Below are 25,955 nucleotides of genomic sequence, written 5' to 3'. Positions count from 1 at the left end.
TAGATAGAGATACGTATAAATAAATTAAGTAAATAGATAAATAAATAAATAGATAGATAGATAGATAGATAGATAGATAGATAGATAGATAGATAGATAGATAGATAGATAGATAGATAGATAGATAGATAGATAGATAGATAGATAGATGGATGGATGAATACATAAATAAATATATAGATAGATAGAGAGAGAGAAAGAAAGAGAGAGAGAGAGAGAGAAAGAGAGAGAGAGAGAGAGAGAGAGAGAGAGAGAGAGAGGGGGGGGGGGAGAAAAGGAGAGCAAAGTGAGAGATACAGCTGAGTGACGGCAATTTCGTGTCTTCTATTGATGATATACGTTAGGTAAAATACTCATAACATCCGCCAACCACATAAAACGTACCAATACACAAAATTATGTTTAACCTACTTTAACGTTTATATTTTGATTGGTATAATTTAGTGATAACTTAATCAGCTATCAGTCTGTATAAAGACAATAACAGAGAGCTGAATGACGTTAGATTCGTTCCTTCTATAATAATATATATGAGCACAGTGAGTGCTGAAATACTATAGGTGTTAATATAGATAACAAGTGCAAGCAACTCACGGACACCGACACATACCTTTGTGGCACCTGGTATGTTCTTGTTTGGACAATTCTGTAGTTCTATCGCCTTTATCAGGCCCAGCAATCTGCCTGAGTTGTCCGAACATCCATCAGCGAGTCTTGTAAGAGGTGATTGAATTTCCACCAATACTACCGTTGGTACTCTGGACAAACCCATATTTTAAAATTTGGCCAGAAAACTCGTCCTTCAAATATCGATCGATATAAATGACCCTCATCTTGGCAACAAAAAAAAACCCCTCTCAAACCTGGGACTTCGCGAAGTCCCAGAAGTCCCATGTTTGAGAGGTTATTTTTATTTTTGCCAAGCTGAGGGTCATTTAAATTGATCGATACTTGAAGGACGAGTTTTCTGGCCAAATTTTAAAATATGGGTTTTTACAGAGTATGGCAGTATACAACAGCCGGGTGGATCGAATTTCATTCGCTTGGTTGAAGGGAACAATGTTTGACATCCTTATTAGTTGCTGAAGGGGAGCTTGGGGGAGGTGTGCTCTGGTGGGATTAGAACACATGGCCTTCTGGTTTACATCAATCTTTGGATTAAACTAACAAATATAATATATTCGAGAACATGCGCTGCTTTGTGATCTTGTATATCATGATACTCGCCCCAGGGCTGATAGGTTTCGAGTTCAAGTACCGGAGTGTTGATAGCGGCGCATAGTTGACTACTCTCATCGCACTCATGTGTGGAATGAGTATCTGACCGGTAAAGCGTTATAGTTTTCTCTTTCTAAATATAATACCAAAAAAAAAAAAAAATAATAATTCCCCACAGCCTCACATCTCGCCCAATATGTGACCCATCGTCTCAAAACGGTATTATGTCGGAACGAACCAGATGCTTATAAGCCGAAGTAAATGTTAAACTGGTAAAATATATAAATTGTTGGTATTAGCACCTTACTTAAAATATGGTTGTCATTCTCCTCAATAAATTATATAAACTCAACACAAGTCTGATATTTTTGACTATAAATTCACTTTTCAACATCTAAACCAACCCGACTTAATACCGTTTTGAGGCAAAGGGTCACATATGGTTAATTTTGCTGTGGTCTTGGGATCCGTGTAAAGCGGTTTGACAACATTATGTAAGTTTATTTTTGTTCATTTATCAAAAAATCAAAAGTATCTATTTTCCTATCTTCTATTCCTCAGATAAATCTAATCGTCAAGCAAAGCCTGGACAGAGAGATTGACCCTCAGTACTCATTCGTCCTTCGTGCAGTCGATGGTGGACAGACTCCAAAAACCGGAAGTATGTCCGTCAAAATCGTCATTGATGACGTCAACGACAATCCCCCCGTGTTCCAACCCCCGGTCTATAATACCAGTCTACCGGAGACATCTGCGGAAGGAACTAAAGTCATCAAGTAAAGCTTGTTTTGTTTTTGTTTTAGAATGTGTTTTAAAATGTTTTTGAATGTCAAAACCCCAACGAAGTCAATAACAGACTGGATTATTATACGATTCTTTCATCTCTATGTATTTATTAAACGAGTTATTTTTATCGTGCCCAATAACACAACGAGCTTGCGTGTACATAAATGGAGGTCTGACATCCGAACCTCGTTATGACCTAGTTTAACATTGTTTAAATGGACAATAATTTGCGTCTTTATTTTTGTTGAGATTTCCATTACAACAATGAGCCCATAAGTAATTGGGTTATCAGACCTGTAAATAAGTGAACGTCGATTTACACACACACACAAAAGGAAAAATGAACACAATAACGCGATTAGCATAATATTATTATAAAAGCAGCATAGAAAGACACTATTTTCTGTTTACATTATAGGGAATGGGATTAGTGGAAGAGTAGCGTCCCTGGATTGGACGTCACCTTACAGAGAGAACGTCAAAATGGTTTTGCGCATGCGTCTCTCTTTCGGTGAAGTGTCTCATGCCGCACAACTAACATGACGTTCTCTCTCTAATAACTTTTCCGCTCGTGACTTCCAACCAAGAGACGCTACTCTTCTGCTAATCTCATTCCCTATTTATTGACAGTCCAATTCATAAAATCCATTTTCTCCTTTTTCTTTCTTCTTTTTTTCTCTTCGTGTTACATTCGGTTTTGGAAATAATAATTAAAAAAAAAAAAAAAAAAAAAAAAAAAAAAAAAAAAAAAAATAATATATATATATATATATATATATATATATATATATATATATATATATATATATATATATATATATATACGAGTATAATTCCTTTTATTCATCCCAAAGGGGAAATTTGTTTCTACGGTCTATTCCAAGGGAAGAGTGGAATAGCCCAGACGTCAGCGCAGTACAGCGACGCAATTTGAGCTAGGGCGAGGTGACTTGACTTGCTCAAGGCCACGCAGCGCAGCTGCAGCGGATGATCGAACTCGGTACCTTTCGGGTACGAAGCAAAGACTGTACCGCTGAGCCACTCTGCCCCCCCCCCCCCAACCCCCTATAGATTGGCGAAAGCCTAAAGAAAATAAACTTAAAACTTGAAACTTGAAATTGTTCTTGACCGATGCCCCTGTTGTTTTCTTAGGGTGATGGCTACAGACAAGGACACGGACAAGTTTGGAATTCTGGAGTATCGATTCAAGCCACAACAACGAGATGACGTCACCGATTACTTCTCCATTGACCCAGCCACAGGGGAGATCACCACCACAGGTTCTTTGCTACAGAGACAGGGGCAATCTTTTAGGTTTGTGTAAACTCATAATATAAAAGCATACGAAATAAATTTCCCTATAGGGGAAATTTGTCTTTAGGAAGACTGGATGGAACTACCCACCAGGCGTCAGCCGCAGTGCAGCGCCGCAAATTGAGCTAGGGCGAGGTGACTTGCTCAATCAAAGGCCACACAGCGCAGCGCCGGCGGTTGATCGAACTCGGTACCTTTTCGGGTACGAAGCAAAGACCGTACCGCTGAGCCACGGTGCCCCTAATCATAGTGACTTCTATTTCTTCCCTATGAAAATTACGAATTTTTTTTACTTTTCAAGTTGGCAGCTCTGATTTGCATAAAGCCTCGGCTCTTCAGATGAAATGAGTTACTTCTGATGACACTGTGCGGCTATGTGGTCGTGTGGTACGACCCTCGCTTTCGGATAGGGCAGAAAGTCCTGGGTTCGAGCCTCGCTCGGCGCATAGTTGAATCCTTGGAAATGGCTCTTTACTCATATTCTCTCACCGTACTCAGTTGTAAAATAAGTACCTGGCTGTTAACAGCGTTGTCTCTGTCCGGAAAAAAATGAAATATCGCCTAACAGGCGCCATGTCTCGTCCTAAATTTCAAGTGTTGTTGTTGGCCAGGACTCCTTATAAAGCGCTTTGAGCACGTTTAGTGGATATTGCTCTATATAAAAGCAATTTTTTTAAAATCAGCTGACCCGTCCACGAATATAGGGATTTGTGTACAATCTACCCTATTATAAAAATATAATGTTTTCAGATTGGTGGTGGAGTGTCTGGACAAAGGGTTACCTCCCATGGTCGCCAGAGCGGAAGTCGAGATCACCGTGGAGGATACCATCAACAGTGCTCCAAAGATAAACTTGAATGTCATGTTTCAGGGAACTGTCACGGAAGTAGCTCAGTCTGGTCAGTTTTAATTTATATTATTTTTCCTCAGCACAACTTTACTTTAGAACAAACAGCAAAACGTGAAGATTTGCGATACTTACTCACTTACTGCCTATTACAGACCCGCCCAGTACAACGAAAAATCCGTAGAAATACGAATTTTTGGCTCCATCTACATCACTACATTCTCCTCTTTGACTCAATAAATCTTCTTGAAAAGGAAAGTTTAGTTCCTTAGAACCTATAATCAGGACTTTGGAGCAATTTTTTGGATCATGCTAATGGAAAATTATTTATTTCTTATGCTATTTAAAGTGACTTTTTCTTATCTTCCCTTGGAAACTACGAATTAAAAAAAAATTCAACTTGGCAGCTCTGCCATTATGCCTGTTGCTATCTAGGTCAGAAACAATGGACCTCCATCTTCCTCTGTTCGTAGCCATCATCTTCATCGTTAATAATTCATCACTAAAAATCTAGTCTGTTTGGAGTTTTTAAGTGATATATTTTTTACTGTTTTACATTACTCGACTCCGGTATGAACGAGTATCTGACTGTAGGCAGTGACGGATATTGTAAGAGGAGTTAATACGAAAAGGATGTCTAAACAGGCGACTAATACTGTATGAAATAGAAATATTGGTCCATATTGTCTGTTGTGGGAATAAATTTAAATGACGCATTGTGAAGGGCATTGAACATAGTAATTCCACAGATTATGTGAGTTTAGGTAAAATACTCAAAATAACCACCAGCCGGATATAACGTTTCAAGGTATAAAACTATTTGCATGTGTAAACTTAAACGTTGATAGTCGGTCTGATTGACATAATTTAGTGATAATTATTTCTTACAATAATGTCTAAAAAACAATAACAAAGAGGCGAGTGACGTCAACCTCGTTCCTTCTAGATAAATGTTAACGATTTATTCATTTCTACATTTTAATGTCAGGTACGGTCGTGGCGTTGCTGGACGTACAAGATCGAGATGCCGGTCTGAACGGGATCATCAGCTGTTCCATCATCAGCGACGCCTTCGAGCTCCAGCCCATGTCCCACAACGAGTTCAAGGTCATTGTTGTCAGACAGTTGGACAGGGAGGTGGAGCAATTCCATGACGTCAGCGTGTTGTGTCAGGATGCTGGAAGCCCCCCACTTTCCGACATGGCCAATTTCACTGTTAAAGTAAGGGGTCTTTTTTTTCTGCCGTACCTACTCTGGAAAAACTCATATTTTAAAATTTGGTCAGAAAAATCGTCCTTCAAATATCGATCGATTTAAATGACCCTCATCTTGGCAAAAGCCCTCAAACCTGGGACTTCGGTTTTTCCAGAGTACAGCAATTTTGTAATTGGTGTTAAGGTATTAACCAGTAGGTTTTTGACCAATCAAAATACAGGGTTTATGACACACCCTCGAGGATGATATTTTAAAAAATCTATTTGTCCCATTTTTGTTTTTGTTACATGTTTGTTCATTTATCTGGATTAACGTTAACAACCATAAATTGTCTTATGTTTTTAATCGAAATAGCATCATTAGGGGGCGAAATGATCTGGATAGTCCCGGGTTCGAGCCCCGCTTCAGCCACTTTCGTTTTTTATTAACCCTCAATTTTCTCACTTGGACAACATGGGTGATTCCTGTTGACATCAGACATCTTGTTTGATGAATTATCTATATTCCTCAATTGAATGCCAAGGCGACGATATCTTATGATGCCGTAGCGGACGGGCGTAATTAAAAAAAAAAGCATAATAAGTCTTTTCTTTTCATTTTCTTTCATTTTTTGGGAAGTGTTTTAATACGTTTAAAAAAAATAACAATCTTAACAGGTAAAAGATGAGAATGACAAAACCCCTTACTTCAGCCAACCCATGTATCGAAAGACGGTCCAAGAAAGAAACAGAGTGGGTCAGATATTGCTCCGAGTTGTTGCACAGGATGACGACATCGGAGAGAATGCCAGGATCTCCTTCGATCTGCTGGACGCTCCGGAGAGTCTCAGAATCGACCAAAGAGGAAACATCATCGCCACCGAGCCTTTGGATTACGAAAAGAATCGTCAAATTAGATTCAAAGTCATCGCGACGGACAATGGCAAAATCAAAAAGTCCAACACCGCTGACGTCATCATCGACTTGACGGATATCAATGACATCACGCCCAAATTCGAACAATCGAAATACGTTTTCAACATCATAGAAAACAACGCTATCAATAAAACTGTGAGTTCTGTAAAAGCTCTAGACGATGACAGTGGATTGAATGGAAAAGTCTTGTATTCCTTGACCCCTAGAGTGAGTCCGTTTGCAATCTTGCAGTCAGGACTCATCATCGCCAAAGAAAAGCTTGACCGTGAGTACCAGGCAAGCTACGTGCTCACGGTCCTAGCCACAGATCAGGGAATTCCAGCAAACACTGGCTCCGCAACGGTGACCATCTACGTAACTGACCAAAACGATCACAGGCCTAGAATTTGGTACCCCAAAAGCGGAAATACATCAGTTCCGGTCCATTTCGACATGAAGCCTAACTCCGTAGTCTTCCAGATACAAGCTGAGGACAAAGACTCCGGCGGGAATAAGAGGCTAGAATTTCACCTCGCTTCGAGCTCGGGCAGATCTATGTTTAAAGTCAACAAAACAAGCGGTGAGCTGATACTCGTTCGCAAGCTTAAACCCGAAGACGTTGGAAGACATAGGTTGACTGTGGTTGTAATGGACAAAAGCGCGACATCTCCTCTCGCGTCTAATTCTACTTTCGATATCATCGTCTTCGCGCCAAACCACACGACGAAAGAGGAGAACGATAAGGAGACGGAACACGTCATGGTCGTCATCATTCTAGGCGTCGTCACGGGTGTCGTTACCGTCGCCGTCATCATCACGATCGTCGTCATACGCAGAGCGGATCGCCAAAGACGGAAATACCTCCAAAGCAGGACGAAGCTTCCCCCGGACTCGGACAAGTTCGAAGAGAATCAGATGGGCATTGACGTTGGATACGTAATTAGCAACGACCCCATGGATGGGACGACGACGGGAACCGGAAATGGCTCCAAACCGCCCAGAGGAGGGAGTAAGAGCGACGAATCATCACGTGACGTCACACAAGACGAAGGATTCGCTGACAAATCTGTGAGTACATTTTATTTGTTTTCCTTACTCATACAAGTAAAACGGATCATCCTCGACTAACCCTACCTCCATCCTCCTCCTCCCACAACCACCACCACCCCCCCCCCACCCACCACCAAAACCACCACCACCCACTCCAGCCTCCACTCACCCCACCACCACCACCACCACCACCACCAGCAGCAGCACCATCGCTCTTTTTAATGATTTCCTTTCAGAATTGTTTCAGCTTAAAAATTAAGAACATAAATACACACTAATACACAATGAAGAACACGCCGTAAACAAAACACACTAACACACGCACACACACACACGCACACACACACACACACATACACACACTGACTCAACCAACACATTGCAGTATAGGCTATCAAAATGGCGACAAGATGTGTTCTTGACAACAATAACACATTTCACTTGATCTTCTAATCCCCGTGTCCAATTATAAAACCATAATTATATACTCTCTCTCTCTCTATCTATCTCTCTCTCTCTCTCTCTCTCTTATTACCCCAAATCAATTCGATAAATCTTTTCTCTCTGCTCTTATATATCCCCTTTCTCTCTCTCTCTGTCTACTACCCTCCCCCCCTCTCTCTCTCTCTCTCCCCCCCCCTCTCTCTCTGTCTCTCCCTCTCTCTCTCTCTGTTTCTCCCTCCATCTTTGTCTCTCCATCCTCCCCCCTCTCTCTCTCTCCCTCCCTCTCTTTCTCTCTCTCTCTCTCTCTCTCTCTCTCTCTCTCTCTCTCTATCAAATTACCCTCCATCATTTCAATAACCCTTTATTTTCCGTCTGCTCTGATTGAAAATGAAAAAAAAAAAGTGAAACTCCTGCAGGAATTTGTCCTCTAGCCAGCCCTTGAATAATCTCCCATTCACAGCAAGATATTCCGAACCCACAATGATGCGCAGTGGGAGCTCTGCGCAAACAACGTTTTCTTTTGTACCTCATTTCATTCATTCATTCATTCATTCATTCTTTCATTCATTCATTCACTCATTCATTCATTCTTTAATCCATTCAACAAAAGCCGAAGATTCAATGCTCAAAATGTGACCGACTAGTCAATAGGGTATTATGATGATTAGAATGAACTTAACTTGATTTAAGAAACATCGATTTAAAGTCGAAATAATCAGAATAAAGAAATTTGATTTCTAGCGTCCTTTCCAAAGAGTAGCAAGTAATCACTATTGCCCGTTATAAGATATAGGAATAGGGAAGAACTGCTGTTCCACGAGCCTAATGACTCTGAAGGACTATATTATGCTAACACAAAAAAAAAGACTCCTGCTTAGTAATAGCTATGCGCTTTACAATTGCTAGATATATTATTATTATTATTATTATTATTATTATTATTATTATTATTATTATTATTATTATTATTATTATTATTATTATTATTATTATCATTATTATTATTATTATTGCTATTATTATTATTGTTATTATTATTATTATTATTATCATCATCATCATCATCATCATCATCATCATCATCATCATCATCATCATCATCATCATCATATTATTATTATTATTATTATTATTATTATTATTATTATTATTATTATTATTATTATTATTTATTATTATTATTATTATTTTATTATTATTATTATTATTATTATTATTATTATTATTATTATTATTATTATTATTATTATTATTATTATTATTATCATCATCACCATCATCATCATCATCATTATTATTATTATTATTATATATATATCATCATCATCATCATCATCATCATCATCATCATTATTATTATTATTATTATTATTATTATTATTATTATTATTATTATTATTATTATTATTATTATTATTATTATCATTATCATTATTAGTCTTGCAAATTTGGAATATTTTCAATTGTTTATTTAATATTAGCAACGTCGTAATCCTCTAGATAATTAGTTTTTTTCTGAGTCACGGAAAATGCATCACCGATTCGCCTAGCGGGACGCCCCTTTCAATTTGTGTTTTAATCCCTGCATCAACAGTTTGTACATGAAGTTGACTTTAGACTTTTCTGTGGAGCTTGGAATGTTTGTTTACCGTTGATTCAGTTTTAATGGGTATACGGCATACGACATAGAGCATACGACGTACGGCATACGACGTATGGCGTACGGCCTGATTGCCAAGTTAACTGACTTCTATTCATGAATATCGATCATAATGTGTTTATTAACGATGAATCATAAATAGCGTAGGAGTCTAAGTCGATATAACCCCCCTGTGTGGCTATGTGGTCTTATGGTATGACACTCGCTTTCGGATCGGAAGGTCCTGGGTTCGAGCCTCGCTCGGCGTATAGTTGAGTCCTTGGAAAAGAATCTTTACTCACATTCTCTCACCGTACTCAGTGAGTATCTGACCGTTAACAGCGTTGTCTCTGTCCGAAAAAATTGTAATATCGCCTAACAGGCCTCATGTTTCGTTCTACATGTTGCGTGTTGCTGTTGGTCAGGGACCCCTTGTAAATCGCTTTGAGCACATTTAGTGGATATTGCGCTATATAAAAGTTCAATAATTTTTTTTTTAGTCGATATCGGTTTGATCTTGTGGCTTTGTAGTCCTGAGGTATGACAGTCGCCTCCTGAGCTGCTGAGGGTCCAGGGTTCGAGTCCCGATCCTGAGAGTCGCTCAAGGTTGAGTCCTTGGAAAGAAAACTTTACACACATTCTCTCTCTCTCTCACACACACACACACACTCTCTCTCTCTCTCTCTCTCTCTCTCTCTCTCTCTCTCTGTAATTAGACTTAGAATAAGTACCTAACGGTTTTACAAGTTAAGCTTAGAATTAAGATGTAAGCGTCTTGTTCCCGCCGCCCTATTAGTGGAATGGCCACAAATATTTTTTACAAAGTACTACCTCTCCAAATTGGAATATTTTGCTAATCTTAATTTGTGTTCACATTTGTAAAGTCAATTCTAAGCCAAAGTCAAAGAGTTGAGCCCAACACTGCCATGCCACCGTATTTTAAAAAGAAAAAATATAGAGCATTTATATAGGGCAATATCCACTAAACGTGCTCAAAGCGCTTTACAATGGGTCCCTGACCAACAGCAATACATAACATGTAAAATGAAACATGACGCCTGTTAGGCGATATTACATTTTTTTTTTCGGACAGAGACAACACTGTACTCATTTTACACCTGAGTACGGTGAGCGAGAGAAAGTGAGTAAAGAACCTTTTCCATGGGTTCAACTATGCGCCGAGCGAGGCTCGAACCCAGAACCTTCCGGTCCGAAAGCGAGTGTCATACCACTAGACCACATAGCCGCAGAAGAATCCAATCATAAGAATGAACTATTTATTATATTCCAATTGACAAAGGCCCATTCACAGTCGATTAAATAACAAATTGGATCATAGAATTCCAATGCTCTCACACCACGCCCTCAACCAAAAGCAATTGAAGAATGGTTTTCCAAAACTCCCTAACTCCGTTTTTCCCATTTTGAGATATTGAGGATTATCTCCCCTAAAATTTCCCATTCGGTCTATTATTTTATCATATTCAAACTTCAAATCCACACAAATATAAGGATTTGTTTGTGTCAGTTGGTGCGTAATGTATAATTTATATTTCAATTTATATCATGAATGGAAAATCTCAAAAAGTAGAAAAATCGACTTAACGAGTTTTTTTTTTTTGGAAAACCAGTCTTCAATTCCTACCAATCGTTGTAGTCAGCAGGGAGCCAGAAATTGGCACCTGAAAGGCTCTTTGAAGTGTCCACACTTGACTCTACTCAACAACAACTCCAAGAATTAACTCGGGGTCTTAACCAGAGACATCTATAGAACAGAGCTGCCTACTTGAAATTTTAATAATTCGTACTTTCTAAGGGGAAAAAATGGAAAAGTCACTATAAATAGCTTTACAAATCAATAATTTGGCATCACCATGACACACATATGCTACAAATTCCTGAATATAGGTTCCGAGGATCTGAATTTTTCTTTTCAACAAGATTTATTGAGTCAAAGAGGCGAATGCAATTCTGTAGCTGGAGCCAAAAATTCGTATTTCTACGAATGTTTCTTAGTACTAGGCAGGTCTGTTTTGCTATAGACACCTATGCTGTTCCAGCCAGGGTTTAACTGTTTATCACCAGGCCGTGACCGGAACGCCATAACAATATGACAGTCATAACTAATTTCCATATCGTCTAAAATCACCTGCTGTGGGTTTGATAATCTCCTTCCATTTCAATGAGAGATTAGATTTGAGGCCCCTTCAATACTTGAAATATTAGACATACTGGGTATAAACCTATTCGATCTTGGGTAGTCATTTCCAAGTCCAAATCTAATGTTTGAATACAAATAACCATCTTTATCCTAGTATAAAATTGACCACCAGCAGAACGGATGTAACACCAGAAATTCCAGTTGGATACTTTAGAAACATTTGAAAACATTTTTATTAAATGTACTTCATACAATTGAGAGCAAATGGCGGATTTTTGAAAAAAACTTCCTCAGCTTATTAGTTCGTCTTTGTGTCTTACACTAGAGGTCTAGGGCCTATACTATTTCAAATTAGGCGCGAATTAAAAAGACCCACCAGGCCATTCAAAAGAGTTAATAATTCTTAAGAGCACCATTCGGGTTATCCCCACTTTATATGAAAATGCGCATAGACTTCTGCTACCCATTCAATATCGGTATATTGGGTTATAGTTTAAAAGTTCAAATAAATTTCAGTCATTTACAATCTTCAAAACATTAAGATAGAGCATATTTAACATCATATATCCGTTTTCAAATCATTATTATTGTAATGGGATACGGTTGTAGAAATATTAAGGCATGATTTGGGGAGAAAAATAAAATTCTGTCTCCTTGGAGATTTGAACCTACCAGCGATTGAGTTAGCTTCTACGCTAACTACTCAACCGGCATACTGCACTGGTAGTCGACACGAGATATCATTTAAATCCCATTTGACATATTCTTGATTAACAGTGCCATCACTGAAGGAGGTCTGCCTTCCGGCTGCCATGAGAATAAGACATATTTCCAAAGTGCCTCAGGATGTCCTTGGACTCCCTGAACCCCAAGTGCTTGGACGTGACTTTGTGTCAGGGAAGGAAAGAGCTGATGGGCGGGGTGTGGCACCCCATGTATAGCCTAAGTACAAGTACTATCTTTATTAGGGGAACATTTTTTGACAATAAGGCCAAGTCTCTCTTCATAATTTGGTTCAAGAGCTTTTGGCTACGTGAGGAAAATCACAGAATTGGAGTTTATAATTCTTATCATGTACTTTGAAATATATTTATGTTAACCAAGACATGAAGTGAGTAGGAAAGTGCCAGAAGACAACAGAGAATAAACGATGGGGGCTCAAACTCGCGACCTTACTGGCCGAGGAGAGCGTGATTCCACCGTATGAGCTATCCTTCAGATAGTGACAATGATAAATCTTATGATTATGATGGGGAGAAAATTATGTATCTGACATCCGATTATTTTACTTCTGATATTGACTCTCTCTCTCTCTCTCTCTCTCTCTCTCTCTCTCTCTCTCTCCCCCCCCCCCATCCCCCAATAATAGCCCATCTGCCATTAACCATAATACAAGCATGTCTATATATAATATATATCCAACCAAATTCTCCTTCAACAAAATCCCGATAACCATCCGATAATCTTCTACAAACACAGGTAAGAGGGAACCAGGTTTGTGGTCGTAAATCCGTACGGATTAGCGTTTGTATGCTTAGGTGTGCGAGACTGAAATATCACCTGTATATTTTATCCTCCTTGAACTCCAGATAAGATAAGGACTGGGGTAACTGAAGGTATAGTTAGTATGCCATAGTCTGAAAACGAAACAAAACACGTATTTAAAATTTTGGCCTTAAAACTGGTCCTCAAATATCGATCGAGTAAAATGACCCTCATTTTTGTCAATAACGCTCGAACCTGGGACTTCCTGCGGGAAGTCCCAGGCTTGAGCGTTATTGACAAAAATGAGGGTCATTTTACTCGAACAATATTTGAGGACCAGTTTTAAGGCCAACATTTTAAATACGTGCTTTTTTTTTTCTTTCTTTCTCAGGGTCTAGTAGAGTAAGCTGGATAATGATAGTAATGTGGTATAGGTCTAAATATTCGTATATTAGTGGAAGAGTTGATCGAGCTATGATGGTTGCTATGCTGCCGTACTCTGGAAAAAAGAAACAAACCCATATTATTTAAAAATTTGGCCAGAAAACTCGTCCTTCAAATATCGATCGATTTAAATGACCCTCATCTTGGCAAAATACTCACAAACCTGGGATATAAGGAAGACTTCGTCGAAGTCCCAGGTTTGAGTGGGTTTTTTTTTTTTTGCCAAGTCGAGGGTCATTTAAATCGATCGATATTTGAAGGACGAGTTTTCTGGCCAAATTTTTAAATATGGGTTTGTTTTTCCCCAGAGTCCGGCAGAATGGAATTTTAGGTCTTACGATAGTTTGGGGCAGACAATGAACTTTGTTGATTCCTGTTTGGCCAAACGTTTTGAAACGCTAATTATGAGATGATGATATTATGGGATGTCATACAGCTAGGGATGTCACACGGATTGTTTTCGAATTCGGTCTGCCTGTCATATTATTACGTTGTACAGTCGCACAGCGAAAAATATGCACGGTGAAGATGTATCTAGAAATAATGCGCTCTACAATGAACGCTAAACATAAAAACTTATTTAGTTTTATTCATAATTTCATGAAGCGCCAAAAAGTCGGGGGAGAAGGTGGGGGAGGGGGAGGGGGTATTGTATTGAACTTCCGGTTTATTTTATTCTTTGTTATGACGAGTGAAAAATTCACATTTCCACCAAAATATCACCTGAATCGTGGCCCTGAAGTGATTCTGTTTTGTTTGGGGTTTTTTTTTCTTTGTTTTTTTTTTCCACACCAAAGGATACAGTGCATAATTACAATGATGGAATATAGAACACAATTTGCTTGAGTTTATCCCGTAAGCTGCAGCACTCTGAAAAATCACGTATTTAAAGTTTTGCCCACAAAACTCGCTCTTCAAATATCGATCAATTAAAATTACCTTCATGTAGACAAAAATCTCTCAAATCTGAGATTTCCATCAAAACTTCCCTAAAGCCAGAAGTTTGATTTTTTGAGAAAATTGATGGTCATTTTTCGATCAATTTTTCTTTTTTTTTTGAGCTCGAGTTTTCTGGCCAAAATTTTTAAAACCGTGTTTATTCAGAGTAGGACAAAATGGATGATAGAATATCCAAATTGCCTGAACGTATCGGGTAATCTATCACTCCTGACTGACCATCTCCCAGGCGAAATTGTGGTAATTGTTGTTTACACAAATCTAGCAATAATATCATTAGTGGTCCAGAATCTTGTCTAGGTAGGCCGACAAATAGCTGTCTGGAATTGAATACTTATATATACTGCCGCCTACCTAGACAAGCCAATTTACTCTCGGCTGTTATCAAATTAGCATTCTTTCTGTCCGGAAAATTACATTAGGTACTCATCTTCGACCGGATAATTCGCAAATTCGCTAATTTTTCACTCACGCTCTTGACGTGCGATGCATACAGGATACAGGATGCACGCGTCCAGTAATATAAAGTAGATGTACCGGATTGGGTTCTTCAGCGAAATTGTTCTTGACCATGTAACAAATGACGCCTGACTGTCAGAGTGTGTCTCCATGCTATTTGTTGGATGCAAATGTTTGTATAGATAGTATGCGCTTGGCTAAGAAGCTCACAACATTGCCATCCGGAAGTATAACGGACCAACACACAAAACTATGTCTAATCTCGGTCGTTTATAGATAGAACGAAGATGACGACACTCAGGTCTTTATTCTTTTTTTTTTTTTTTTTTTTTGCATTCCACATTTATGAGTAATTCTCACTAAACTATATTAACCAGACTATAAACGACCAAGGTTACACATAGATTTGTGTGTTGGTCCTTTATAATTCAGGATGACAATCTTGTGAGTTTCTTAGCCATGCGCATACTATCTATATAAAAAAAACCTCTTTTCTCCATAACGGTATTCGGACGTGTAGTATAGATAGTATGAGCTTGGCTAAGAAGCTCACAGAATTGCCATCCGGAAGTATAACGGACCAACACACAAAACTATGTGTAACAATGAACGTTTATAGTCTGGTTAATACAGTTTAGTGAGAATTACTCATAAACGCGGATGGCAAAAAGCAATAACAAAGACTTGAGTGACGTCATCTTCATGCTATCTATATATTTTGATTGTAGAAGTGAATGGAAGAAGATACAGTTATTAAAGCAAGGCCCTCTAGTTTGCTATGAGTCAAGCTTTAAGTGACGCATCTATTTGCCTGTCTAGATAGTTTACATAGCAGCTGGTTTTTGTCCCTCACTGTTTGTTCGAATGTTTGAAGGCATGCCATGACTTGATGTAAATAAACAATGCGCTTAATTAATTGACGTGGCTTGGTGAGGGTGAGGGGGCTGGTGAGAGAGGGGGGGGGGGTTGGTATTGAGAAAGGGTGGTGGTGGTGGGGGGAGGGGGGGGGGAGTTGGGTGATGAAGGGCGTGAGGTTAATGGCCCTGGGGGAGGAGGGGTGTTGGGATGAGACTGGAAACAGCTGTTGATGCTGGTAGTTAGTGATGATGGTAGTGGTGATGATGATGATGATGATGATGGTGGTGGTGGTGGTGGTGTTGGTGATAATGGTGAGGGGTGACGATGATGATGTTGATTTTGGGATATAAATTGTTGATTTTGAAAAAAATATATTAAAAACCTCCAAGTTTTTCCCTGTATATTTTTCACAAATTATACTACATTATGAACCATTCCTTATTATGCTATAGTTCTTACGTCATCGTTTTGATCTACCCACATGTAAAACCATACAGCTGTACTCTAAGAAAAACAAAACAAAACAAAAAACAAAACAGATATTTAGAATTTTGGCCAGAACACTCGTCCCTCAGATTATATCAATCGATTATAATAAACTTGAGCTTTTATATAGCGCAATATCCACTAATCGTGCTCAAATCGCTTTACAAGGGGTCCCTGACCAACAGCATCACGTAACAAGTATAACGAGACGATAATACAATTTTTTTTCGGACAGAGACAACGCTGTTCACGGCCAGGTACTCATTTTACACCTGAGTACGGTGACAGAATGTAGTAAAGAGCCTTTTCCAAGGACTCAACTATGAGTCGAGCGAGGCTCGAACCCAGGAGCTTCCGGTCCGAAAGCGAGTGCCATACTACAAGACTATATAGCTGCACAAGTAAGCAAGGTCTTTTCAAGATGTCAGTGTTGTATCTTCTATGGCGATAACAAGAGGTCTGACCACGTATCATTGCACCACGAATTGATGCTACTACTATCAAAACAAAGCTCGTCATCCAGACTCCAGTGTGGCTATTTACTTACTACTCACGGTGGCCAAACTACTTTCCCCAGGGGAGTTTATTTTACTATGCTGTGTGTCTGTGTCACATGTCACGTGGTGTGGATTTCCTTCAGTGATTGGTTAGTTAGTGGAGCAACATTGATGATTAGTTTCGCATGCGCTTTGTTTTTCTTGACGTCACGGATTTTTGCGTTGCACGTGACATCTTCACGGTTTCTAACGTCGATATGATGATGATGATGATGATGACATTTCCAGAGGCTCTTTATTCAGTGACGTCACTGATTACGGCGTATCACTTGATTACAACGGTGTTTACATGAACTTCGTTGATTAGTCAGTACCATTATCATCTATTACCATTATCATCTTGAGATGTCGATGGTCAGTACCATAGAAACCAAGAGAACCTAGTATAGAGGGCATTGGTCAGCACCATGCATAACAATCTTGAGGGCATTGGTCAGTACATTTGCTTTTAGGCCATGACAGCTAGTTTATGCATCATGCAACGAAGTGTAACCGTTGTGCGCTGAGAGTAACTCATTCCTGTTACTTATCTGGTGTCAAAACGTAGATTGTATGGGGTGCGTCTTTCGGGTGTATCAACGTAACGGCGGGAGCTCCTCGCGATGGAGGAAATAATATAGTTTACTTATAGTAATGGTCCGATCACTATAGATAGAACGAAGTTGACGTCACTCAGGTATTTGTTATTTATTTTTTTTTTTTTTTTGCCATCCATGTTTAAGAGTAATTTTCATTAAATTGCATTAACCAGACTATAAAAGTTCATGGTTGTTACATATAGTTTTCTGTGTCGGTCCGTTACACTTCCGGATAGCAATTTTGTGAGCGCATACTATCTATAAATGTCATTGAGGAAATCCGATATCTGTGCGGCTATGTGGTCTTGTGGTATGACATTCGCTTTCGGATCGGAAAGTCCTGGGTTCGAGCTTCGCTCGGCGCATAGCTGAGCCTTTGGAAAAGACATTCTCTCACCGTACCCAGGTGTAAAATGAGTACCTGGCCGTTTACAGCGGTGTCTCTGTCCGCAAAAATTGTAATATCGCCTAACACGTTCCACATGTTAAGCATTGCTGTTGGCCAGGGACCCCTTGTAAAGCGCTTCGAGCACGTTTAGTGGATATTGCGCTATATAAAAGTGCAAATAAAAAATAATATGAATGGAAATAAAAGCATCTTCCACTTACAGAATTATGACATTATAGGCCATTGGTAAAATTACTTTGTGTAAGAAGAAATTCTAAGTAAAGTCTGTATACGTTTGGGTATGATTGGGTGATGCTCAATGACCTCTATACAATCTCTAGAATTCTATGGTCGTGCTATATCAATATCATTTGACATCACTCCATATGTCTTCTAATAGATGTAATACAGATGATTTACACACACCAGATGTCACACACATACACACACACACACACTGTCACAAAGTGCGCACGTAAACCGTATGCTTATGTAGCGCAGTTTGCAACCTTGTTTACGTGTGCTATATTCAAGCTACGACATCGATCAATAACCAAACACAATACGTTGATAAAGGTTTTGAAGCTAAATGAAGATATATTTTATTACAATATAACCAAGATATTATGAGATATGAAGATGAAATGATAGATGTCATAAGTATGAAATCAAATGGATGGATGACAAATTGATGGAGATGGTGTGATGATGAATATGATATGAAAGCGATATGAAAATATATAATTAAATCAATTAATTATCAATACTTTACCAAACCGCTACCACATCAGACAATCTCACAGATAGGTTGCAACCATCACAGTCATACAGGCAACTAATAATTAACTAACTAACTAAACACAATCCAGACGTGTAGAAGAAAGCCAAAAGAGTGTCCTTGATATTCAACAAAAACTGTAAGGTTGTTCTAATATTGTTAATTTGTCTCTTCTTGAAATTGTTCTGATTTCACAGTATTCATAAACAGATCAATTGTTTCTCAATGTTCTGATATTAAAATAAGCAAATGGTTCTTCACAGGTAACTTATAAAACAGGCAAATGTTCAGTTTCTATTAGGGTCAAGCTATGAGTGTATAACCTAAAGTTGGCTTGTTAAAGCCCAGCCTCCAACGGCTCATTCACTTTAAAGAAAGAAAATGATTTTGTTATAATATGATAATCATACGAATATAACTCTATCTATATTCGAACTCACTTAATTTGTGAGTAAATATTATTTTACTTTAACAAATCAATTTATTAATGTTGATTAATATTGCTTTACTTTGTAGATATGAAATAATAATGCTTTATAGCAAGAAAAGCTTATTTTCTTTACAACAAGAATATATTACACAATTAATTTCATTATCTGATTAATTAATTGAGAATCAAAATTTAAAGTGATATTATGATATTGATATCAAAACACAATCATAATTGTAATCGCAACATATTATTCAAAAATCTCACCAGAGCCGAACAGATTATTGAAATCACAAATTAAATCTACACAAGACTTTAATCAAACTCTACACAAGAGTTATAACACAACTTGATTCAGCTCAAACTTTGAGCACCACAAAGTCTACACAAGACTTAAATCACACTCTACACAAGAGTTAACACAAAACGTGTTTCAGCTCGAACTTTGAGCACTACAAAGTCTACACAAGACTTTAATCCAACTCTACACAAGAGTTAAACAAATGAGCCTAAAAGACTCCGCTGTGGTTATCGCTTAGAGACTATGAGCCTAAAAGACTCCGCTGTCTGGTCTCTTTTGAGACAATGAGCCTAAAAGACTCCGCTGAGTGGTCTCTTTTGAGACAATGAGCCTAAAAGACTCCGCTGAGTGGTCTGAAGAAACTGCTCAAAACTCTGGCATTTATAGGCAAAAATCAAGCAAACGAAGCAAAATTCTACCCACACAAACGGATGTTAGTCATATCCGTAAACATCTGAAATTCCTTAAAACTCCCCCAGATTCCATAATCATGGACAACAACAACCCATCCTGATACCGGACATCCTCATATCAAGGATAAATAAATTCGTCAGCCCCATAGTTACGAGATATCAATCAAGCCATACCATAACAAAGTCACTCCCGTAGAATACAGGGATCCTACTTTGCTTATAAGTTTACGGAGAAAACAAGATTGATGCCTTTCTCACAATAACACCCACACTACGTAGTTTAATTCAAACTTCCGGCCATAGGTGCATGATCTGATACGACCTGTATCAACAAAAGAAGGGTTGTTCCGGAGGGATTACAATAACAACAACAACTAATACTACGACGACGTACATCCTGTCGTAAACTGACGCCTACACGGAAGCATTTCGTTACATATCTCCCCCCTAAGACTAAATTTGGTACAACATTTAGTTAGATCATCGAAATGCCTCAAGATCCCATCGATCTCGACAATTATTTGGGCTCATGGTTGTCCCTCCCTTCAACAGACAACATCGGCATCACACATCCACACTTCAACTCCACCTTGCCGTGTGTCATGCATTTCGGTGGTTCATGATCCTTGTTTTCGTCAAAACATGGAAGTCGAGGACTCTTAACAGTGGGAGCATGAGTAAATGATCGAATGTCACTTGTCATACTGTCGTTGTTGGAGGAAGCCTGACACTCCGACTTTAACCTAAGCAGTTCAAGCTCTTTCTCCATCAGAGCTTCTTGTCTTTGAGCTCGTGCTCTGCTTATCTCCTCCTCTTCTTTGGCACGTTCTCTCTCCTTCTCTTTTCTCTCTTCATCTTCTTGTAACTGGGCTGTCACCCAAGCACGGAGATCTTCACCCCTTAACTCCAATTTTTCTCCAGGTTTAATTAATCTTTCCACATCCATCTCTAGGACAATTAATCAAACCAATTCAAATTCAAATAAACAAACTTCAATATGTTTATCGACACTGTTGCCGTAAATGTTACTTTCACGTAGAATAAAGTGGTATTACAAGTAACCTTATTAACGATATGCGGTCAATATAGATCCCAAAACAGATTCAAAACAGGCAATTAATACCGATTCCTACACGGAATTCAACATTGATCTATATATAGACTCAAATATAGAATCAAAACAAATTTACTACAGGTCCTAACACAGAACCAACGCTTCACCCAGATTCCTACACAGAATCAAAACATTGACTTAATATAGACGCATATTAGAGTCAAAACAACTGATTTAATACAGGTCCTCACACGGAACCAACGCTTCACCCAGATTCCCCACACGGAATCAACACAATAGCTTCACCCAGATTCCTCACACGGAATCAACAAAATAGCTTCACCCAGATTCCCCACACGGAATCATAAAAACTATCTTCACCCAGATTCTTCTCAGAATCAACAAAATAACTTCACCCAGATTCTTTCTCAGAATCAACAAAATATCTTCACCCAGATTCTTTCTTAGAATCAACAAAATATCTTCACCCAGATTCTCTCTTAATCAACAAAATATCTTCACCCAGATTCTCTCTTAGAATCAACAAATATCTTCACCAATTCTTTCTTAAATCAACAAATGTCTTCACCAGTTCTCTCTCAGAATCAACAAAATATCTTCACCCAGATTCTTTCTTAGAATCAACAAAATGTCTTCACCCAGATTCTCTCTCAGAATCAACAAAATATCTTCACCCAGATTCTTTCTTAGAATCAACAAAATGTCTTCACCCAGATTCTCTCTCAGAATCAACAAAATATCTTCACCCAGATTCTCTCTCAGAATCAACAAATACTTCACCCAGATTCTTCTTAGAATCAACAAAATATCTTCACCCAGATTCTTACACAGAATCAACAAAATGTCTTCACCCAGATTCTTCCTTAGAATCAACAAAATATCTTCACCCAGATTCTCTCTTAGAATCAACAAAACATCCTCACCCAGATTCTTTCTTAGAATCAACAAAATATCTTCACCCAGATTCTTTCTTAGAATCAATAAAATATCTTCACCCAGATTCTCTCTCAGAATCAACAAAATATCTTCACCCAGATTCTTACACAGAATCAATACCTTGACTTACTATATGTGCATAGAAAGTCAGAACAAATGATTTAATACAGATCCTCACACGGGACCAACACAATATTCTCCCAGATTCCTACACGGAATCAAATTACCCCAACAACCACCTTCGTTCCTTACAAAAGGGAGAGGGGGGACAATGGAGGCTTTACAGCGCGAGTACCGCTTTCGCGCTAAGTCAGTGATCCGTATCACTATGACAGATGACTGACAACGTATAACCGAACAAGTGAAAATTACCAGAATAACTTGCATTACACCTTGCGTATAATGACAGTCTTATAACCATTAAATGGATACCAATTTGCTTTAAGCTCAAAGATAGTATCTATCTCAAGTTTAAACAACTCCCTAACCTGTCTCAACAATTGTTTGGTCGCGATGTCTCTTGAATGCACAACAATAAGAATCCCACTTCTGACACCAAATTATGTCACAAAGTGCGCACGTAAACCGTATGCTTATGTAGCGCAGTTTGCAACCTTGTTTAGTGTGCTATATTCAAGCTACGACACCGATCAATAACCAAACACAATACGTTGATAAAGGTTTTGAAGCTAAATGAAGATATATTTTATTACAATATAACCAAGATATTATGAGATATGAAGATGAAATGATAGATGTCATAAGTATGAAATCAAATGGATGGATGACAAATTGATGGAGATGGTGTGATGATGAATATGATATGAAAGCGATATGAAAATATATAATTAAATCAATTAATTATCAATACTTTACCAAACCGCTACCACATCAGACAATCTCACAGATAGGTTGCAACCATCACAGTCATACAGGCAACTAATAATTAACTAACTAACTAAACACAATCCAGACGTGTAGAAGAAAGCCAAAAGAGTGTCCTTGATATTCAACAAAAACTGTAAGGTTGTTCTAATATTGTTAATTTGTCTCTTCTTGAAATTGTTCTGATTTCACAGTATTCATAAACAGATCAATTGTTTCTCAATGTTCTGATATTAAAATAAGCAAATGGTTCTTCACAGGTAACTTATAAAACAGGCAAATGTTCAGTTTCTATTAGGGTCAAGCTATGAGTGTATAGCCTAAAGTTGGCTTGTTAAAGCCCAGCCTCCAACGGCTCATTCACTTTAAAGAAAGAAAATGATTTTGTTATAATATGATAATCATACGAAATAACTCTATCTATATTCGAACTCACTTAATTTGTGAGTAAATATTATTTTACTTTAACAAATCAATTTATTAATGTTGATTAATATTGCTTTACTTTGTAGATATGAAATAATAATGCTTTATAGCAAGAAAAGCTTATTTTCTTTACAACAAGAATATATTACACAATTAATTTCATTATCTGATTAATTAATTGAGAATCAAAATTTAAAGTGATATTATGATATTGATATCAAAACACAATCATAATTGTAATCACAACATATTATTCAAAAATCTCACCAGAGCCGAACAGATTATTGAAATCACAAATTAAGTCTACACAAGACTTTAATCAAACTCTACACAAGAATTATAACACAACTTGATTCAGCTCAAACTTTGAGCACCACAAAGTCTACACAAGACTTAAATCACACTCTACACAAGAGTTAACACAAAACGTGTTTCAGCTCGAACTTTGAGCACTACAAAGTCTACACAAGACTTTAATCCAACTCTACACAAGAGTTAAACAAATGAGCCTAAAAGACTCCGCTGTGGTTATCGCTTAGAGACTATGAGCCTAAAAGACTCCGCTGTCTGGTCTCTTTTGAGACAATGAGCCTAAAAGACTCCGCTGAGTGGTCTCTTTTGAGACAATGAGCCTAAAAGACTCCGCTGAGTGGTCTGAAGAAACTGCTCAAAACTCTGGCATTTATAGGCAAAAATCAAGCAAACGAAGCAAAATTCTACCCACACAAACGGATGTTAGTCATATCCGTAAACATCTGAAATTCCTTAAAACTCCCCCAGATTCCATAATCATGGACAACAACAACCCATCCTGATACCGGACATCCTCATATCAAGGATAAATAAATTCGTCAGCCCCATAGTTACGAGATATCAATCAAGCCATACCATAACAAAGTCACTCCCGTAGAATACAGGGATCCTACTTTGCTTATAAGTTTACGGAGAAAACAAGATTGATGCCTTTCTCACAATAACACCCACACTACGTAGTTTAATTCAAACTTCCGGGCCATAGGTGCATGATCTGATACGACCTGTATCAACAAAAGAAGGGTTGTTCCGGAGGGATTACAATAACAACAACAACTAATACTACGACGACGTACATCCTGTCGTAAACTGACGCCTACACGGAAGCATTTCGTTACACACACAAACACACACACACACACACCCACACCTTTATACAATCTCTAGAATTCTATGGTCGTGCTTTATCAATATCATTTGACATCACTCTATATGTCTTCTTATAGATATTATACAGATGATTTACGCACACCAGATGTCGCACACACACACACACACATATACACACACACACATACACACACATACCTTTATACACTCTCTAGAATTCTATGGTCGTGCTTTATCAATATCATTTGACATCACTCTATATGTCTTCTAATAGACATTAAACATATGATTTACACACACCAGATGTCGCGCACACACACACACACACACACACACACACCTCTATACACTCTCAAGAATTCTATGGTCGTGCTTTATCAATATCATTTGACATCACTCTATACGTCTTCTAATAGACATTATACAGATGATTTACGCACACCAGATGTCACACACATACACACACACACACACACACACATCTATACACTCTCAAGAATTCTATGGTCGTGCTTTATCAATATCATTTGACATCACTCTATATGTCTTCTAATAGACATTATACATATGATTTACACACACCAGATGTCGCACACACACACACACACACACACACCAGATGTCGCACACACACACACACACACCAGATGTCGCACACACACACACACACACACACCAGATGTCGCACACACGCACACACACACACCAGATGTCGCACACACACACACACACACACACAACACACACAGATGGATAAATGAAGCGTTCAATAATATACGATAAGAGCTCTGTCTGTAGAAGTGATAATAATAATTAGGTCAAGAGAGTTTGGGGTGCGTGTGAGTGAGATGGTGGTCAAGGAAGATGCACAGGAAGTTCACTATGAATGGGTTTTGGACCAAACCTGATTCACTTAATGATAAAATAATTCCTACTTGCTTTTTGAAGAAGAAGAAGAGGAAGAAGAAGAAGAAGAAGAAGAAGAAGAAGAAGAAGAAGAAGAAGAAGAAGAAGAAGAAGAAGAAGAAGAAGAAGAAGAAGAAAAGAAGAAGAAAAGAAGAAGAGAAGAAGAAGAAGAAGAAGAAGAAGAAGAAAAGAAGAAGAAGAAGAAGAAGAAGAAGAAGAAGAAGAAGAAGAAGAAGAAGAAGAAGAAGAAGAAGAAGAAGAAGAAAGAAGAAGAAGAAGAAGAAAGAAGAAGAAGAAGAAGAAGAAAGAAGAAGAAGAGAAAGAAGAAAAGAGAAGAAGAAGAAGAAGAAGAAGAAGAAGAAGAAGAAGAAGAAGAAGAAGAAAGAAAGAAGAAGAAGAAGAAAGAAGAAGAAGAAGAAGAAAGAAGAAAGAAGAAGAAGAAGAAGAAAAGAAGAAGAAGAAAGAAGAAGAAGAAGAAAAGAAAGAAGAAGAAAGAAAAGAAGAAGAAGAAGAAGAAGAAGAAGAAAAGAAGAAGAAGAAGAAGAAGAAGAAGAAGAAGAAGAAGAAAAGAAGAAGAAAAAGAAAAGAAGAAGAAGAAGAAGAGAAGAAGAAGAAGAAGAAGAAAAGAAGAAGAAGAAGAAGAAGAAGAAGAAAAGAAAGAAAAGAAAAGAAGAAGAAGAAGAAGAGAGAAGAAGAAGAAGAAGAAGAAAGAAAAGAGAAGAAAAGAAGAGAAGAAGAAGAAGAAGAAAGAAGAAGAAAGAAGAAAGAAGAAGAAGAAAGAAGAAGAAGAAGAAAATAGAGAAGAAAGAAGAAGAAGAAGAAGAAGAAGAAGAAGAAGAAGAAGAAGAAGAAGAAGAAGAAGAAGAAAGAAGAGAAGAAGAAG

General features: G+C 38.0%; 1 protein-coding gene across 5 annotated transcripts in view; it reads left to right on the top strand.

Moving 5' to 3' along the window:
* The window catches only part of LOC144977415 (protocadherin-11 X-linked-like), a 150,597-nt gene that overhangs the window by 51,690 nt on the left and 72,952 nt on the right, over positions 1–25,955 (top strand). For all 5 annotated transcript variants that reach the window (XM_078922601.1, XM_078922600.1, XM_078922598.1 and 2 more), the window contains exons 6-10: positions 1,780–1,994; positions 3,157–3,318; positions 4,069–4,217; positions 5,154–5,386; positions 6,037–7,341. In XM_078922601.1, coding sequence (XP_078778727.1) covers positions 1,882–1,994; positions 3,157–3,318; positions 4,069–4,217; positions 5,154–5,386; positions 6,037–7,341 — 1,962 coding nt within the window. In that variant the 5' untranslated portion in view covers positions 1,780–1,881. The remainder of the gene's footprint in view (positions 1–1,779; positions 1,995–3,156; positions 3,319–4,068; positions 4,218–5,153; positions 5,387–6,036; positions 7,342–25,955) is intronic.

Source organism: Berghia stephanieae, chromosome 7 (assembly GCF_034508935.2).
Source record: "Berghia stephanieae isolate SIO BIC M18660-M18661 chromosome 7, UCSD_Bste_1.3, whole genome shotgun sequence".
In the NCBI taxonomy this organism is placed as follows: domain Eukaryota; kingdom Metazoa; phylum Mollusca; class Gastropoda; order Nudibranchia; family Aeolidiidae; genus Berghia; species Berghia stephanieae.
Note: the sequence above shows the minus strand (reverse complement) of the source record. Positions and strands in the feature narration are given on the sequence as shown.